Source organism: Pteropus alecto, unplaced genomic scaffold, assembly GCF_000325575.1.
Source record: "Pteropus alecto unplaced genomic scaffold, ASM32557v1 scaffold190, whole genome shotgun sequence".
Taxonomy (NCBI): Eukaryota; Metazoa; Chordata; class Mammalia; order Chiroptera; family Pteropodidae; genus Pteropus; species Pteropus alecto.
In genome coordinates, this window is record NW_006430462.1 from 596,573 (window position 1) to 616,567 (window position 19,995).

At 39.2% G+C, this 19,995-nt stretch overlaps 1 protein-coding gene across 2 annotated transcripts in view; it reads left to right on the top strand.

Annotated features, from left to right (window-relative positions):
• Nucleotides 1-19,995, top strand: part of GRK3 (G protein-coupled receptor kinase 3) — a 95,935-nt gene that overhangs the window by 48,043 nt on the left and 27,897 nt on the right. For both annotated transcript variants that reach the window (XM_025047313.1, XM_025047314.1), the window contains 6 exons: nt 1,065-1,156; nt 2,930-3,029; nt 9,472-9,550; nt 11,619-11,749; nt 14,218-14,312; nt 16,891-16,998. In XM_025047313.1, coding sequence (XP_024903081.1) covers nt 1,065-1,156; nt 2,930-3,029; nt 9,472-9,550; nt 11,619-11,749; nt 14,218-14,312; nt 16,891-16,998 — 605 coding nt within the window. The remainder of the gene's footprint in view (nt 1-1,064; nt 1,157-2,929; nt 3,030-9,471; nt 9,551-11,618; nt 11,750-14,217; nt 14,313-16,890; nt 16,999-19,995) is intronic.

The window sequence follows — 19,995 nt, forward strand, 5'->3', positions numbered from 1 at the left end:
GAATGGTACCATTGGAAGAAGAGTTGGTTTTGCTTTGTTTTGTTCTGTTCTGTTCTCTTCTGTTCTGTTCTGTTTTAACCCCCAATTTCCATCACATTTTCTGGCAGGATTTATAAGCAAGAGGCAATAATATACATTTTTTAAAATCCCTTTTATCTGCTGTGGCCCTTCCTTCTGCTTATGCTCCTTCAGCCAACCCGGTGTCCTCATGTCCTATGTCCCCTAAGCATCAAACATAAGCCTGTGGGCAAAATGCTCCTACCTGGCTGAGGGCATGATGTTTTAAGGGTTGTTTGGGGAAACCTTCAAGAATCTGACCCTTAATTTGCTAGGATATGTAAACTAGTAGCATTCACTATTGTCCAGCGGCCTTTTGCTATAATCGTAGGATTGTCTATCTGCCTTCGCACTGTCTGATGCTATTCAAACTCTGTTTGAAGCAGGGTGTTGCTGAGATATTATTGACAAAAGGAAAGTGCTTATGAATAAAGCCTCTTTATATACTTTGCGCACACTTAGTCTTGTTTCATGCTCACATGCCTGGCATGAGTCCTCTCTATTCACTGATGTTATCGATAAAAAATTCACATGGCCAGCATCTGTTGGGTTTTCTGATCATATGGCCCACTCTTATGAAAACACAGATACCCTTGACGTAGACTTAATTTTTTCTACCATGATAGTTCCTGGAGTTGCTGAGTTCCCAAACTTTAGGCTTCAGAGTAGCTGAAGTTACTTTTCATTTTGACTAGAAATTTTACAATCACTTGTCTTCAAGGGATGCAGCTTAATAATCTAGGATTTATGAGATTGGAAAACAATCTAACTTGTCCCCCACTCTGTTATCTTCTTATTTGCCTCCATTTTGTGCATTTTGTGGGTGGGGCAGGAGGAGGTTCTAGAAAATGTTGCCACCTTGTGCATCTCATCTTTCAGTTTGAGGGATCAGTCATGGAAAAGGCAGATCCTACATCAAATTCTTCTCTACGTTTTGCATGGGGAAAATCTTTACAACATAATTTTTATGCAATTATATGTTTCTATTTTGTATTTTGAATTTATAGTTGACCATGAATGATTTCAGCGTACATAGGATCATTGGACGAGGCGGCTTTGGTGAAGTATATGGTTGCAGGAAAGCAGACACTGGAAAAATGTAAGCTTCCTATGCTCATACATTTTGCTGGGAATATTAAGAGGATTTTATGCTTGTACCCAGAGAAAGCCCCTGCATAGATTTATGAAAGCCCATGATCTCACTCCTGAAGTAATACACCTCAGAAATAGACATTCTCTTTTAAATAGTGAAGATTTAGCATATGTAGTTTTGGGTGACGTAGCATTCCAGGAGACATCGGTTCTGCAGATGAGTAGTGCTAATGAAGAGAATGGATGCTATAAAGATCAAGATTGTGGGTTTTCATCACCCATTTCAGTCACTTATCTCACAAGAGACTGATAGGAGGCAATTAAGTGCACATGAGCCAGGTGTAAGGGTCTTCCAGAAAGTATATGGTAGAGTTCTTAAGTATGGAAAAGTTTTTGTTAATATAGAAGCACTTTAAGTGAAAATATTTCTGAAAGCCAAAGAGAATGGAAGAGTATGATTCGATAGACCTAGACCTATAAGTTTGGTCAGGTGGTAGACATGTTAGAACAGTGGGCAAGGTGGAATAATCTGTGAAGATGGTTTATGAAATCATTGAGTCAGTGTTAGGAGTAATCGAGGTCACCTAATTCAGTGCCCGTCTCCTATTGCTGCCCCAGCATTGCCTACAGATTGTCACTCAGCCTCTTCCTGGCTGCATCCTGGGACTGGGCACTGACAGCTTTGCCAAGCAGTCCTTTCTGATTTCAGGCAGGTCCAATAGTTGGCATGTTTTTTATTATTTGGCAGCTAAAATTTACCTTCACTAATTTGTTCCCATTGCTCTTCATTTTGCTTTGGGACCCTGTGTGGGCTGAACCCAATACCTAACACCCAGGTGTCTGAAGTCTGGCCTGGTGCTGAGACAGGAGAGCCTAGTGATTAGGAGTGCAGGTCCTGGTGTCATTTGGCTAGGTCAGATTCAGCGTCTGCAGTTTCTGGCTTGAGCAAAGTTTGTGCCTGTCTGAGCCTCCACATCCTAGTCTGTAAAGCAGGGATAATAAAAGCACCTAATTTGTGAGAATTAAATAAGGTAACACATCATAGGAACAGAGTCATTCTTTCCCATTCGTACTTGCTCAGTACACCATTTCATCCTAAATGAGATACTTTACTTGTCGCTTGTTACATTTTACCAAATCGTTAATTTTATTTTCATCATTGAAGCTTGTTGAAGTATTTAGAATATCTTAGTCTGTCGCATGATGTTGTAGAGGTAAATAATATCAATTTGTTTCTTCATATACATTTATTATTTCACCTGACTCTCACAAACTGACATATAGTAGAGTGTCTTTCAATTTAGGTTTGTCTCATGCTTTTCTCATAGTTAGATTGGGGTGGTGGGCTTTCAGAAGGAAGACTCCCAAGGTAAAATGCCATTCTCACCACATCATATCAAGGGTACTTGTTAGTAATAAAGTGATATCACTGTTGATGTTAACCTTGATCACTTGGCCGAGGTTGTGTTTGTCAGGCTGCTCTGATGTGGATTTCCTCTCCCCCTTCTCCTCTGTGGTGTGCTCTGTGGAAGGAAGTCACTGTGCATAGCCCAGAGTGGGGGACTGATACTCTACCTCCTGGAGGGGAGTGCCGACTTTTTTTCTTAATATAAGCAAAATAAAGATTTTTTTTTTTTTTTATGCATGGCACTTAGGTACCATTTTGCTTCATTAAATACTGCCCAAATCTTTAGAAACTTTCCCCAGTATGATGTGTATGGTTTAAATCAGAGTAGGTCTATTTTGAGTGTCAATTTTTCAACAATATTTATGTTTCCAGGTATGCAATGAAATGCTTAGATAAGAAGAGGATCAAAATGAAACAAGGGGAAACGTTAGCCTTAAATGAAAGGATTATGTTGTCGCTTGTGAGTACAGGAGTAAGTATTCAATTTCGAGCATTGCTTTTTTCTTTTTGGTATTTGTTTTATATCAAGACAGTTGGACAATGTATTTAAAATGCAGGCATTTTTTTCTGGTGAATTATGGGGCTAGTGGTTCTTGGGTGGGTTAGAATTTATAGCAGGAAATAGCAGTACCGAGTTAGTTTAAATAGTGGACAATTCAAATATTATCTCTGTTTAATTCAGGAGTTAAAAAAGTACGAGCAGCCATCGCTACGAACACCCGTGACTTCTCCCTTTAGTGCTTGTTTGTGATTTCCTTCTTTGAGGGATGTTGGTGAGCAGGCAGGAAAATAATCACGACAACAAAAATCACTAGAGTATAGTTCAGAATGGACTGCATGACTGAGGACTAACCCAGAGAGGAAAAGTAAGAGAAAGTCACGCCTGTCCTTCATAAACAAATAGAGAGGAAGCAACTCTGGCTGATTCAACTCTGAATTGTCCCTGTGGGCTTGTCCCCAATCAATGTTTCCTTTCAAGGTGACTTTATCTTCTCAGCACTTTCTACTTTTTATTTGCTGTGGATTTTGGCTATATCCATTTCCAGGGCTATGTCTCTGCCCATTGGACATTTTATTTGTACGTCAAGCTAGCATGTTTAGTTTAACGTGTGTGAAAACAGACTTTGACAGTGTGTCTTCTTTACTTGCAAAACAGCGGCCCATTCTGACTTCTTATCTGTTAACGATATTACTCAGGATCAAAGCCTTGGCTTTTATTTATTTGGACAGATGTATATAAAGACACATCGAGGAAAACTCACCGTCCCAGAAACTTAGGCATGCCTGTGTGCCCCAATAGGCCTGTCACATCCGGTGTTTGAGGTCAGGGAGTCGAAGTCTAGAAGGAAAGGGTTGTAGTGAGCATGAATCGTGCTGTGTAGTTCACATGTGAATTCCACGTTAAACATCAAGCCAGGAAGTCTATACACACTGAGACATGTGGGGGGCCTCCAGATACCATGGCTGGGTTCGAAATAAGGTCATCTTCACCCAAAGGATGTGAAGGAATCAAATTTTAATGATGAACCAAAGAATCCCTTTTGTCTAGTAAGCAAGGAACCAGAGACTCAGGTTAATTTCCTTACCTGAAGCCTCTGGTCTCCCTGGGACTCTGCCAGTGCTCCTTTCTCATCATCTCTGTTTGGGTTCCATGTTTTTTGTTTATCATGTTATTTTTATTGCATTGTGGTTAATATTATTCTAGCATGAGTTTTGCTTATTCTAGAAGAGCTTCTGTTATTGAAGCAAAAGATCGTAATTTAGCTCAACTATAACACATGAAAATGCCACAGGTATAAATAATTTCTAATTATGAGCCTCTGCTTCCCAACATATGGACATTAAGCATTTCAAATAAGAGTTATTACCCTGTGTATGTGACCAAGTTTTCAGCTGATTGGAATGGAAACTGAACAGCCTGCTCACTGTACTGGGATAAGTGCGAGCGGCATTGGCTCCTAATTTCTACCGGAAATGTCTTTGTCTTAAATTTCTAATGTGGATGTGCGCTTCCTGCAGAGTTTCAGTGGTTATTAAAATATTAATTTTTAATGAGTTATCTCAAAGCCTTGGATATTTGTTCTCAAGAAAGCCTATGGAAAACAATTCTTGTTGGAAAAATATTATGTACAATTTTCATATAGTGTTTTTGTTTTTATTTTATTCAGATGAAGGAGGATGTGGCTAAATAGTTGTGTGGTTCCTGAGTGGTCTACCTACCCCTAAGGGAAAAAATAAAAAAAAATTGAGTTATATTGGGCTATTGCTTTGAACTAATTTTCATTCAAATATCAAAACTTTATTATTTTTTACTTATTAGAACATAATTTAACCAAAGGAGTTGTAGTAAAGTTATTTGGAATTGTTGTTGTTAATCAGAGGCTACCGTTTACAGGTTTTTAGTAATCTTTAGTTTAAAATTGGCTCATTAGGGTAGACTTTAGATCAGCTTGTATAAACATTTCTCTGGGCATTGATATGAAACTGAACTTCAGTCACTTAACATAGTTTTTTTCCAGAGTATTATTTTTTTCTTTTAATTTCAAACTGAGTATTCCCACCCCCTACCCCACAAAGAAACAGTAAGCAGTACCATTCCCAGTTTAATTCTATAATTCTTGGGTAGTAACAAGAGAGATCTGCCTGTTTGGGATCCAGGACAAGTGTGTCCATAGCTGGGAGCAGCAGTTGGCACCTTCATTAAATAAGTTCTTTAGTATTCATCAGATGTATTATTTATTCATTCCTTGAACCATATTTGAGGGCCTAGGTTGTGCCAGGCACAACCTAGATGGGGGTCCCAAACCTTGACTTTGCTCCTTGCTCTTATAGAGAATGAGAGAAGAATGAGAGAAGGTGATAGTATTCAAATAATCTCGGAAATGTATAGGTAATTGGAACATGTGGCAAGCATTATGAAAGACAGGAACACAGTGCTCAGAAAGCACTTCCCAGGGTGGAGGTGTTGTCGGCGAATGCTCCTCTGCAGTCAGAGTAGGCGCTGCTGCGTTTCTGGTCCTGAGCACAGAGGGTTTGGGGACTTCAGAGAAGGCTGCATAGCTGGGGTCTGATGTGATGGAGTGAGTAGCACAAGACGAAACTGGAGACAGAGAAACAGACAGAGGCTAGACCAGACCCGACCAGACCAGATCATAAAGGGCTTTCTGGGCTAATATAGAGGATTTCAAAAAGTCTTACAGCAGTTAGAAATGAAGTATGTTAAGTAGGAAGATAACATGGTAAGTTTCTCAGTTGCTCTGACTGCAATGTAGAGAAATTTAGTTTTCTTGTATTTTTAGCATCACAAATCCTAGCTTTATTTACAAGCAGGCAGGAGGAAAATATAAATAGAAAAATAGCTGAGACAGGCTTTGATTTCCCTGGCCTTCCTCACTGTACATGAGAACAAGTTTTATTTTTTACTGATTTTTATTTTAAATTTATTTTTATTTTTCAATTTTGGTTGACATTCAGTGTTAGTTTCAGATGTTCAACATAGTGTTTAGACATTTATATAGAGAAATTTCTTAAAGAAATACCTCATGGTCTATTTTATCACAGTTATATATAGACTTCCTGCAAAATGCAAGCTCTTTTGCTCAATCCCTATATGAAATCAGAGATAGTTCGTTGCTGGTGAGCTTTATTTAAGGATCTACATCTAAAAATTCTCTAATCCTTATTTACCTTAATTTGTACTCTAAGCAGAATGTCCGAACCGTAACTATCTTTGGAACTATATCAACACCATTCGTTAAATTGGTGCCTATTTGTTCATATTGGTCAGTGTTCGATTCTTTGTATCTCAGACTCCACACGTGACTCTGTATGGTATCTGCTCAGCATCTATCTGAAAGGTGAGGGATTGCAGTTAGTAAGTTCTGTAGAAGGAACCCAAAGATGTCCCTTTAACCATGGTTTTATTTTAGACTGCTGTGGAAGCTTTACTTTTAGAAGTAGCATAACAGAGAGGGGAGAACTCTGGAGAGGGTCAGGAGGCTTGGGGTTTGAATTTTGGCTGGCTACCAAATTTCTTAGTGACCTCAGGCAAGTCGTTTCCCTTTTGGGGGTCCTTAGTTTCCTTGTCTTTAAAATAAAGAAGTTGGATCAGGTGATTTTTTTTTAAAGAGCCCTCTCTACTCAGCCTATGATTCTAAAGCTACAATTCACACCCCACTTTAATAATGTAATATCTTAAGTATACTTTAAGCTTTTGGTGTTTTCTCGGGGCTATGATTAGAAGGATCATGTACCATCACATTCAGTAATACCCCTTGGCAGGGTCTACTTGTCCCCTTGGTGAAGTGAGTGAGGTTGCTGTCTCAAGCTAGGAAAGGCCTGGCTGTACTAATTTCTGGGTCCACCTACTTCTCTGCTCTACAGATGAACAGCTTATTAGATCAAGAGCCAGAGTATGTGGGGAACTCTAGTTAGGAAGGGGCAGAATGAGCCATCTTCAGCAGGCTATTGGAAAAGTCTGGCGAAACGTAGGTGGGTTCTGAGTGGGACAGTACCCGCTGCCCCCACCACCCCCAGAAAGACATACGGCTTTTAATAGGAAAAGGGTAGCACCTTGTTTTACCTATTTAAAGCAAAATAAATCTTGAAATCAGTGGACTAATTCCATCCCAGCAGAACGCTAAGGAAAACTAGAACAGCACAGATGAATTTTCACAGGGAACACATGCGTGTACCTCGCACTCAGATCACAAGATAGAAAGTTACCAGTATTCCAGAAGCCTCTTTGTGCCCCTTTCAGTCACTTACTCCACGCCCAGGCTAACCACTACTCAGATTTCTAACACCATAATTTAGCTTTGCCTGTGTTTGAACTTTTTTATAAATGTATTCTTTTGTTTCTGGCTCCTCTCATTCAGTGTTGCCTGTGAGATTCATCTGTATCATTGCACACGGCCATAGTGTACTCTATAGCTAAATTCAGGGTTCGGTGACCTATATATAGCCTGTGGACCAAATCTGGCTTGTGGCCTTTTTTTGGTACAGCCCAGGAATTAAAAGTGGCTTTGACATTTTTAAAGGATTATAAAGCAGATAAGCAAAGAATATATGGCAGAGACTGTATGGGGTTTGCAAAGCCTAAGTTGTTTACTATCTAGCTCTTTGTGAAAAAAATTCGTTGGCTCTTGTTTTCAAGTATTCCATTACATGAATATACTGCAATTTAGGTATCCATTCTACTGTTGGTAGACATTTGGGTTATTTCCTGGTTTGGGCAATTTTGAATAGTGCTGTGAGTAACATTCTTATGCAGTCCTCAGGGTGCACATAAGTACAGATGCCTGTGAGGCGTATACCCCAAAGTGGAGATGCTATGTCACAGAGTTTGCAGGCGGTGCTCAGTCTAGTGGATAACCACCCAAGAGCTTGTGAAAGTGGTCGTACCACAGTACATTCCCAGCAGCCACGTATGGAAGCCACATTTACTCCATACCTTTCCAACACTTGGTATTGTCAGTATTTTTAATTTTAGCCAATTCTCGTGAGTGTTAGTGATAGCATGTTGTGATTTTGAATTTGCATTTCTTTGGGGACAGCTGAGGTCCAGTATCTGTCCATAGGCTTTTGGCCATTTGAGATAGCCTCTTGGGCCATTCAATAGTCTCTTTCTTATGTGAAATGCCCATTTAATTATTGTTATTATGATATGCCATTTTTCTGTTGAGTTGCTTGCCTTTTTCTTTGTTGATTTATAAGAGTTCTTTATATATTTTAACTAAGAGTCCTTTGTGTGTTTATTATTGCAAATATCTTTTTCCATTCTGCTGCTTGCCTTCTAAGGAACAGAAGTTCTTAGTTTTATTTTAGTCCAGTTTATCAATGTTTTTATTGTTAGTGCTTTTTGTGGCCTGTTGAAGAAACTTTTGCTTACCTTAAGATCATGAAGATATTCTCTTTTGTTTTCTTCTAGAAGCTTTATTGTTTTACCTTTAGATCAATATCTACCTGGAGTGGACTTTAGTGTGTGGTGTGAGGTAGGGAGAATGCTCATATTTTATTGTAAGCTATACAGTTGCTCCAGCACCACTGACTTGACAGCCAGCCTTTCTCCCTCCCCTTTTGTGTCACTCATCGCAAATCAATTGTCCGTTTATGTGTGGGTCTATTTCAGAATTCTCCGTCCTGCTCATTGGCTGTCCTTGGGTTAATACCACACTGTCTGAATTACTGTTGCTTTATAATAAGTCTTGATATCTGGCACTCTGAGTTTTCTAGCTTTGATATTTTTCAAGGGTATTTGAACTTCTTTGGCTGTCTGTGTTTCCATATAAATTTAGAATCTGCTTGTCAGTTTTCATTTTAATCAAGATTATTACATGGACTCTATAGATTAATTTGGGGGAAATTGACATCATTACAACTGAGTTATTCAGACCTTGACCCTGGTGTATTTTTCCACTTTCAAAAACTAATTTAATGCCACTTTTATTCCCACTGTTTCACGGCAATAATACAGATAACATTTATCCCCCCAGCCCTCCTCCCCACCTTGGTTCTTCCAACTTCAGAATCAGAGATTGAAATGGATATTTGACCTGCCAGAACCAAAATGTAGACTATCAAAAGGACTAGTAAGACAGTAACATTTTTATGTAGAATCTGAGTCTTTTGAAAAAGATGTTGATAGAGGAGCCATGATTGAATCTGAGTGAGAGAGGACCTTTGAGTTCATCTGCTCTGATTCGTAATATTGTGTCTCTATACATTTTATCATGTAACCAGATCTGTTTTAGTGTGACTGTTAGAATTACCACGTAGGCGTCTGTGCTCAATGCACAGGGCATGGATTTAAAAATCTATAGCTGATGTTTGGTGGTAGAAGTAGATATGCTTTCCAGGAAAGCTTTTGCTTTTCTTATAAATGTTTTCTTTCTTTTTTTTTTTTTTCACTCTAGGATTGTCCTTTCATTGTCTGTATGACCTATGCCTTTCATACTCCAGATAAACTCTGCTTCATTTTGGATCTGATGAATGGTAAGCAAAGCCTGGGAAGCCTGACTACACTGAAAAACCGTGCCATGGTGTTAAATCTTATCATGCATTGATCTAGGCTGGCAGGCAGTTTGAGTCTTTCAGATAATTAGTTTCCCCCTGAAGCTTAAGGAAACCTTTTATTCTTCAAGTTTTAGTTAAAATTCATTTAAAATGTTGACTGTGGTTTCCTCTGGCCCTCCCAGTCCTTCCCCAGGAAGTTGCATTTTCTAGAAAAGATCTTCAAAAATACTTAAGAGTGAAACTTGACTTTCTGGAATGCAGCTGGCCTAGATCTTTAATTAGCTTGTTTCCTGACCCTCAACTTTTAGGAATGAAATGTCTCATAAGAATATAGCTTAAAATGTTAAAAAAAAAAAAAAAGAAAAGAAAAAAAAAGAATATAGCTTAAAGATAGAAATGTATTTATAAACTAACTTGGAAGATTTTAGCCCAATTTTCTGTACCTTTAGCCCAGATCTACTGTACCTGATCTTTTAAACTATGATGACCCTGAGAATACTGAAAAAGTTTTAGCTAGAAAAAAAGTTTAAGTTCTTGGAAATGTTATTATGTTTTGAGAGTTTGATTTAAGACCAGATCTGTCCAACAACATGAAGGAATTTCACAGGCATAATAATGAGCAGAAGAAGCGAGACACAGCAGCATACATCCTATACAATTCTGTTTATGTGATCGTCAGAACAGGCAAAACTAATCAATGGTGAGAGAGGTCAGAACAGAGTCCCCTTTGCCCAACCAGGAGCTAGGAACGGCATGGGAGGGCCTTCTGGGATGCTGGGGATCTCTTACATCTTGACCTGGTAGTGGTTATCAGGAACACATGTGTGGGAAAGGGAAGATGCTTGTAAAAGCCAAGGCAATAAAGTTGGACACACAGTAACTTCTATAGATCAATAGAAGCTTTTCCTTATAGTTTTATAAAAACATTCCTTGACCTTGTTGGTGGCATCTTTTAGAACATGTGATTATTTTGCTTTTTCCAACATTTTGTTATGAAAAATTTCAAACATATAGCAAAGTTGAAAGAATTTTCTGGGGACACCCAAATACCTACTACCTGAATTTTACCAGTTAAAATTTTACCTTATGTATTTCTAATAAGTCAAGATATGGAAGCAACCTAAGTGTCCATTGATAGATGAATGGATAAGGATCCATTAGATGAATGGTACATATATACAATGGAATGTTACTCAGCTGTAAGAAAGAATGAAATCTTACCATTTATAACAATATAGATGGACCTAGAAGGTATTATGCTAAGTGAAATGAGACAAAGAAAGACAAATACTGTATGATTTTACTTATATATGGATTCTAAAAAAACAAAATAAGTGAACAAACAAAACAGAAACAAACTCATATATACAGAGAACAAACTGATGGCTGCCAGATGGGAGAGAGGTTGGGAGCTAGGTGAAAGGATCGAGACGTACAAATTTGAAGTTTGGAAAATCATCACGGGGGTGTAAAACAGCATAGGGAATATAGTCAGTAATATTGTAATAACTGTGTGTGGTGCTAGATCAGTACCTAGACTTATCAGGGTGATCGTTCGTTATATAAATGTCTAATCACTATATCTACACTTGAAACTAATAATATACATCAATCGTAATAGAATAAGTATAAAAAATTTTTACTGTATTTGCTTTATCAAATATCTATCTGACCAGCTTATTTATCTATTTATTGTTCACAGAGTTAGTTGCTAAGCCATCTACTGGATCTCTACATAGAATTGATTCAGTTATTAGACAGGATTTAAGTAATCAAGCAGATGAGCCAATCCCGCCTTGTGATGGTGTATCTGGGAGCTGTGCTACCAACTTGAAAATTTTGTCTTATATTGTCCCTGCCATCACTGCATTTAAGCCTTCTCAGCGTTTAAATTTTCTCTTTAATTTTTAAAATGTTTTGTCAAACTGAAGAAATCAAAGATAGGCATATACACGAAGCAGAAGCATAGTTTACATTTTTCTACTATGTTCTAAAATTTAGGATGACAGTAATTTTTGTCCTTTAAATTCTGCATCTCTGATTCCAGGGGGTGATTTGCACTATCATCTTTCACAACACGGGGTGTTTTCTGAGAAGGAGATGCGGTTCTACGCCACCGAAATAATCCTGGGGCTGGAACACATGCACAGTCGGTTTGTTGTTTACAGAGATTTGAAGGTAAGGCTGTTTGACAGACTCGGTGTTTACTGCACCTGCGCAGTAGGTGGTGTGGTCATGGCCCTCCAGACGCTCATTCCTTTTTCTTTCATCATACCTGTCATTTTCCTCACCTCGGGGCTGATGAAGTTGTCATCTGTGTAATGGCAGTCTCTTCTAGACTCTAAACTCTGTGCTAGGAACTCATGTCCGTCCTTGTCAGTGTCACTTGGGTGCCTGCTATAGTGCCTGGTGCAGCACGCGCACTGATTAAAAAATTTTTAATCGATTAATTCATGAAAAGCAGAGTAGGAAGTTTTTGGTGTTGCCCATTTTACAACTAATTGTAACTCAGTTACCGTTCACCACGCGACCGATTTGGTCATGGCTCTGTATTAGACTTGGAGATGTACAGAGATAACAATCAAAGAACGTTGTCTCATAGGGCTTACTCACTGGTGAACCAGGCCGCAGAACGGCTGAGTCGTAGCTCATCTGGGGCATGGCCGATTACGTCTGGGTTGAGTTGCCGATCAGCCTGCAGAGCATCCCCCAGAGGCCACCGTCCGAGCTTTATGTTGTTCCACGATCACCTTAAAAATCACAGAAATATTTTTAGATCCCCGAACGACAGAACCTCGGACTACTGTGCTTGGGCTCCTGTTACTCTCTTTAAAATCTCATTGGACTTTGGAAGCAAGTAAATAAAAAATAAATAGTAAATAAAAAACAGATTTAAAAAAAGAATAAAATCTGGCCATTTGCAACAACATTGATGGACCTAGAGGCTATTATGCTAAGTGAAATAACCAGACAGAGAAAGACAAATACAGTAGGATTTCACTTATGTGTGGAATCTAAAAAAAAACCCAAGTGAATAAACAAAACAAAACAGAAACAGACCCATAGATGAGTACAGAGAACAACTTGATGGTTGCCAAAGGGAAGAGGGGGGGATTAAATAAGTAAGTGAATAAATAAAATCTCACTGGACTTGAAACAATAAGTCAGTTCTGAGTTTTCCCGTTCCAGACCATGATGCTTAGTCCTGGGTTCTGCATTAATGAAGGAGTTTGGAGTTTGCTCAGTACGGCTTGGTGACACCGATCTAGCCAACAGTTTGAAGATGGGGATAGGGGTAAAAGGGACAATGATAAATTATAGAAATGATGATGCAAATATATAAATAGGTAAATAATAATGAAAAGAAAAATGATAGGACCGACAATATCTCAGTAGCATGAGAAGACTCTTAAGAGAATGTGTTTGTCTCCTATCTCAAATACCTTCTTGAATGAACCCAAGGAAACCAACTGAAATATACAGATTACGTTCTTTTCTCCAAGGAGCGAATAAGTCCTGATTCGCTTTTGAAGGTTACCTTCTAAGAATCTAAAATATTTTACTTTTGAGCATGTAATTTTTTTCACAAAATACTTTGTAAATTTTAAAGCTTTTTTTCAAGGTTAAAGAATTATTCCCTCAATTTTCATATGATCATAAAGAGGAAAAATGTATTTTCATTGAATTAGAAATAATTAGACACTGGTTGACACATGACATTTTATTTCCTCATGTGGGTTTTGCAAAAGAATAATATACATGCTGAAGGCCCATGAAGTGCTATTATAATAGACTTTAATTTAAATCTATAACCAGTTTCTAATCGTCTTTATGCTGTAGTTTTGTCTTCTAAGCTATTTAGTAGGCACTGGTATTATTTAATTTCCATTCCAACTTAATTCTAATCACTCATGTTTATTCATGTTTCAGTTTTATAATAGCATGCCATTTTTATTTCAAGCAAAACAATAGTTGATCTCCAGCAGAAAAATATTAAAATGACTGTAATTCAATGTATATTAGGGAGAGGAGCTTTGTTTTCCATGATTATGCTGACTAAATCTAATCTTAATGGGTACATTTCATCAGAGTTGTGGTCAAAATCGTATTTGGTCATTCGGTAGGGCCCTATGTTGATTATGTACCAGTAAACAGAAATGACATTGATCGGGACTGGTATGGCACTGTGGAATATTTTGATTTCTTAGGTAAATGTTGGTACATTCTTGCAAGATTCCTTTCTGTTCCGGTCCTCATTCTCAGAAGTCCTTACAGTTCACAGAAGCCACAAAGCCAGTGGACTCACTCCCTTTGTCGAGGGACACGCTATTCGGGCTCGAATGCAGTGAGAGAAAGATGCTTTTTAACTCTGACGAATTGTAGTCACAGCCCTCCCCTGTTACCTGCCCTGTGTTTTATTTTTAAGGAGTTGAGTCCTTCGCTTCTATCATTACCACTTTCCTAAAAAAAAACTGTTATTCTCTGTATCGTGCCTTACTTGGTTGTGATGATATAAAGCTAGAATTCATGTTTAGGAAGAAACTATGAGAAAATAATAAGATATCAAGTGCCTATGGTTGTAGCAGTTCTCAAAGTCCCTGTGATGTTTTGAGGTCTCTCAAAGATCAACTTCTCTTTCTCTTTAGCCCGCAAATATCCTCCTGGATGAACATGGACACGTTAGGATATCAGATCTTGGTCTTGCCTGTGATTTTTCCAAAAAGAAGCCACATGCAAGTGTGTGAGTAGTGTATCAACTCTGTTCACCATCTAATGCGACTTATTTATTCGCTCAAACCCTGATCCGGTTGTGTGTCCCCCAGATTTTTCTTGCCAGGGGTAATTTTCAGTGTGATAATGTCAGGTCAGGGAAGAGCCACATCCTGGGCTGTGGGAGAGGAAATAAGAGCCATGTGTGTGGTTTTTTTTTTTTTTTCACTGTCTGCAGGGAGTGTGGACAGACCCCCCAGTGTAACTGCACAGGGACCTGGTGGTCTGTGGGAAAGATAGGGGCCCCGGCAGCAGACCGGAATCTGTGCTGGCTGTGTGACCCTATTTCAGTCCTTTTACCTGTTTGACCCTCAACCTATTCTTCTATAAAGTAGAGGTAATAATAAGTGTCTGAAAGTTGTGGTAAGGATAAATGAAAAGAGCCTATGCGCCAAATGCAGAGGCAGCTACATAGAACTGTCCAAGGCAGCTCCCAAATCACCTACCTGCAGTTCAGGCTTTTAACGTAGGTCGCGTTGTTAGATTTGAGTATTATATCGGTCCTCTGAATGTCTGTGGGGAAGAACCTCCCTGAAACCACAACCCTCAGCCAGCACCTGATCCTCAGTGGACCCTGAACTATGTCTGGCAGTGACTATGCTTGATCAGTGCATGTTGACACTGGCTTAAGGACTTCTCTGAACTTAGAATTAAAAAAAAAAGGAATGTCCGGGCTCTGCAGACACAGAATAGGATATGTATGAGTTTTCATTTCTGTTTCTTTGGTGTCAGTTTATCTGGATGGAAAGCATGGACAGGTGGGTAGTTTATGGAAAAGCAGACAACTTTTGCTTTATATATATATTTTAAATGTGTCATTCTTAACACCAAATCTTTTAAAATTTCATTTCATTGTATCTCTTGAGCTAACACTCATCTCTGTGTTGAATGGTCTTGAAGAAACTACCAGGTGGCTCAATTCAGGCATCCATGCAGAAAATAAACCACAGGCCCTTCTTTTTGTGGGCCTAGAAATAAAGTGGTTCCATATTGAAATGCTTTATGAGGAACCGTGTTAAATCAGAATTGCCTTTGAAAGCTCTGATCACATATTAATAGTGAGCAGCACCATTTCTGTAAACGTATTTCTCTTTTTCTACCGAATCTCGGATATGGTGATAATAGCATTAGCATTTGGCCAGCACTTTACAGTTATTAGGCCAGAGCCTGTGGTGGTAGGAGCTTCTCCCAGGGAGTTCATCAGACATTTTTAAGAGAGTCATTTGAATTTTTAATGCCACAGCTATTTGGTATGCTAATTTCTTCAGTTTAGTATAGTCACAACTGCGTATGAATCCAAGAGTTCATAAGAGTTAATCTTCCAATGGAATTAACTTTCAGGTATGAAGTTATTTATTTTCTTATTTTCTAGCCCACTTTTTCAGTAATTCACACGTCAGCTCTAATTCTCAGCATTTGAGCAGCATCCGTAAAGGAGTAGGGTTGGGAAGGTTGGTTTCCATGTTCACATGATAATAGTGAGGCCACTACTTAAAAAGACTAAATGCACGATGAAATACTATACTTTTAAGTAAAGGAGGTGTGTCGTGGCTAAGAACAAAGGCTTTTGAGCCAGCAGATTTGGGTTTGAATCCTCCTTCCAACTTGTGCCAGCCTCATTTTCTTCTCTATAAAGAGGAAGATAACAGTGATATTTACTTCACATGACAGTCGTGAAGATAAAGTCAACTAATAAATACAAGTATTCATTTATCATTAGCTGTGTGCTTGGTTTTGACAGTGCAGCGGTGAATAAGACCAGAAGGATCTCTGACCTCCTGGAACTAGCAGCCCAGGAAATTGTCAAGGAAATGACCGGTGTGCTAGGTGGCGGTGCCGGCAGCCACAGTGCTCATTGTGTCACGAGTTGAGCATCAGCTATCCCAGGCATGCATGGCTAGCTCCTTTGAATATGTTATCTTCACAGAAACCCCGTGGGTCGTAGGGTATAATTATCTACTTTTTATGGCATAGAAACTGAGGTTCAGAGAAATTAAGTAACTTGAACAAGGTCACATATCTGGCACATTGTGGGGCCTGAATTAAAAATCCAGTTCTGTCCGACTCCACCAAGGATGTGGCCCAGACCTTAGCATGTGCAAGTCCTCATCATGGAAGGGTGACGCCACACAGGAGTGGACATCCCCACCCCTTCAGGGTCCAACAGTACCGAGTAGTCACCTGTTTATCATCCCTCTTTCCTCTGCTGCCCCCAATCCCACACCTCTCCTCATAAGAGCTCTCGATCCGTCAGGAGACCTTTATCTCTCACAGCCGTAGTGAAATTCATATTTCACCTCCTAGACTACGAACTGTTCTTCATATTTATTTCGTATGGTAATTTATTTATATTAATTCCTATAGTAATTAAGACCGAAAAGGTTGTTTCCTCATCGGGTGTTGGGTGAATCATGGAAGCACATTGTTCCCTGTCCCTTGTTTACAGCTGTTGCCATTAAACAAATGATGCCAGAACCTCTTGATAAGCTGTTAATATTTTATAAAGTAGGCATGTTCTGATAACTGCATGTATACTTTCTTCTCCCTAGTGGCACCCATGGGTACATGGCTCCCGAAGTGCTGCAGAAGGGGACAGCATATGACAGCAGTGCCGACTGGTTCTCCCTGGGTTGCATGCTTTTCAAACTTCTGAGAGGGTGAGTGAAATGCATCTTTTTAGCGCTATCACCATGGCATGTACTTGGGTCAAAATCAAGAATATTTAGACTTTGTTAGACCCTAATATTATTGTAGATCATACAACGATCTTTAAGCCATATGCTAATCTAGACGATGATCGTGGCTCTTTCTGCCTTATGAAAGTGCAAGTTCGTTCCCATAAGATTATAGACAAAGCTATGGTGTTATATTTTTGTTCCATACCATGTAGGCATCATAACACAGACCTAAAATAAGACTGCTTGGAAATATTTCCATTGATAAGCCTTATTGGGGAATAAGTGTTATTTTAAAATATGAGTAATTGAAGACCGTAGGATTTTTTTTTCCAGAAATTAATTACTCATGATTGTCTTGTGAGCTTAAAGCCTTTTGAGGGTTACGAAAGAGGACAAAGACCCAAAATGACACCATTTTAAAACTGCATTTATTTGTAAACATGCTGAAATTAATTTGCTTTTTAAAACAAAAATGAAATTTTATAATTTTATGTTTCTAGTTAATTTATGTTATACTTGACCCTTAGTTCTAAATGACCATACATGGTTAAGTAGAGAGGAAAGATAAGAAAATGAAAGCGCTCTCAAAATATGTTCTCATGTTGGACATTTAAAAATTAATATTTCCATCAATTTTAAGAATTTTTAGCCAATTTTAATAGCTTAATTTTTTAAAATATGGTTTTGGTTATTCTTCACAGAGAGACAAAAAATGCTTTACATTAAAATTTCTTCATTCGCATGTTTTTCCTATGAGCACACAAGGCTGGTGGGTGGCTGGCTCATCCTTTCACTTTTCTATTGGAAAGCCTCACTGAGCACCACTGCATCTTTGTAGTCTCTTTTGCACATTCTGAAGAGGCTGAATTCCATATCTCCCCCTGCCCTCACCCAAACTTGGTTCCGAGCACCTTGGCTTCTTCCTTAGGACTCTGATAATCCAGTTCTCTGCTTACCATATTCACTTGGGAACTGAAATTGTATTATTGCTTAGAGAGTCAGGTCCTGTTGGTCCTGAATTGAATTATTGTATTTGTGGAGCCTGGTTGGCCTTAATTCATGTCATCAGACTAGCTGACCTAATTAGAGAGCTTCTGCAAGGCAAACCAGAGAAAGCCGCTTCCACACGAGACATCTTCCACCCGGTGGAGTCATGTGTGCCCGGTGAGTACATTCAGATACACCAGGGTCTTTGTTTGGGTCTCTGCTGGAGATGATCTTGAATACATAGAATCCACACTTACAGAATTTCAAGATGATAAAAAACTGCAAAGCAGCTCAACTGTTGAACACATTAATCCAAGATTCAAAAATCAACAGTAAAATGTTGCAAGAAAACCTGCAGAGCCTTCATTCACTTCTTTGTTTTGTTTAATATTATTATTCTGTTTATGATACTGTCCATGCACATAAATTGAGTTCTGACATAACACTATTTTTAAAAGATTTGAGCGTTTTGTTTAATGACTCTATATGATACAGCGTTATGATTTGTGGTTAACAAAGTGAATTCAGTCTTATTTGGCCATAGTTCAGTTTGGAGTGCTGAATTGGAGGGTATTCATTTTTTTGAAGTCCTTGATCATGCTTGGTCGAAACATTATGTTCAGCGTGGCTCCTGTTGCAAGGAGTCTTCGCCGATAGGAAAACATGCAGAGGTTGGTCGTGAGGATGGGATGGGAAGGAGTAGAAAAGATGAGAAAGAGCTAGAAAGCATGGCTCATATGGGAAGGTTGAAGAGCTGGGTCAGTATTTGGCAGAACGATTGATTGGCCCCAGCTATTGGAAGGCCTGTCTTAATGAAGGGGTGGAATTTATGCTCTATAGCTCCAGAGGGTAGGCATTTTAGGGAGGGAAGGATTTCAGTTTGACACAAGAATGTTAGTTCAAGCATTTGAGCTTGAATGTTAGTTCAGCCCAATGAAGGTGTGTCCTGCCTCGCAGATAGTAAGTCACGCTCTGGTGACCATCTCTTGAGCTTGAAATGAATCCTTCCAGTGGGTAACAGATCGGATTAGATGAATATTCTCCGCTAAGATTTATGATCTAATGCCATTCTTTCTGTTATTCAAAAGTCATTCACTAAAAAGGATATGGCACCAAAACCAAAGAGGAGGGAAATATCTTTTGACTTAATTGATTTGAATTAAATTTGGTAAGCATTTATTAACTACAGTATGCAAGGGACTGTGCTTGATCCTGTTGGGAAAGGAAAGACAGGAGGAAGGAAGCCACATGTAAGTCCTTAAGGAACCTGCAGGAGAGTAGATAGACATACACACAGGATTATGAGGCAGATGGGCCGTGCTGATGTGCACAGTAGCAGTGTGCTGAGGAGCACAGAAATGGGATTGCCAGTTCTAACTTGGAGGAGTAGGGCCGACTTCACGTAGGAGATGGTATGTGAAGTAGGCTTTGAAAGATAGGATGGCAGTATGAAGACTTGGGGCAGGAATAAACATGTTTCCTATTGGGGAGGGGACAGTACAGAGCAGATTGTCTTTCCCATCAGTGACCTGTGAGTGGCACATCAGTTCTTTGTCAAAGGAAAGGTTGCGTTGAGGGAGAGGTTGAGAAAATTGGGTCAAAACTGGGAAGGGTCTAAAATTCATGCGTGGAGTTGGAACTTTGTAAGATCTTGAGGCCCCAAAGACTGAAGTCTTTGAAGCAAAGGAGGGGCATGGCTTGGTTGTCCAGGAAGGAGATCTGGCGGGAGCATGGAGCCTGGCACATTAGAGAGACAGAGAAGGAGGCATGGGTAAGAACCCAGGCAAAATGCAAGAACGCTTGGGCCAGCACCCTGCACTGGGACCAGAGAGGAGGCAATGACTTAATAATATTGTAGTTAAGAGTCCATAACGCTACACGATTTTTTTTTTCCAGTGGATGCTTGGAGGTAGAGGGATAGGAATTTAGATTCAAGGTAATTGGGAAGATGGTGGTATCATTACCAGTCAGTGGTTATAAAATGTCAGT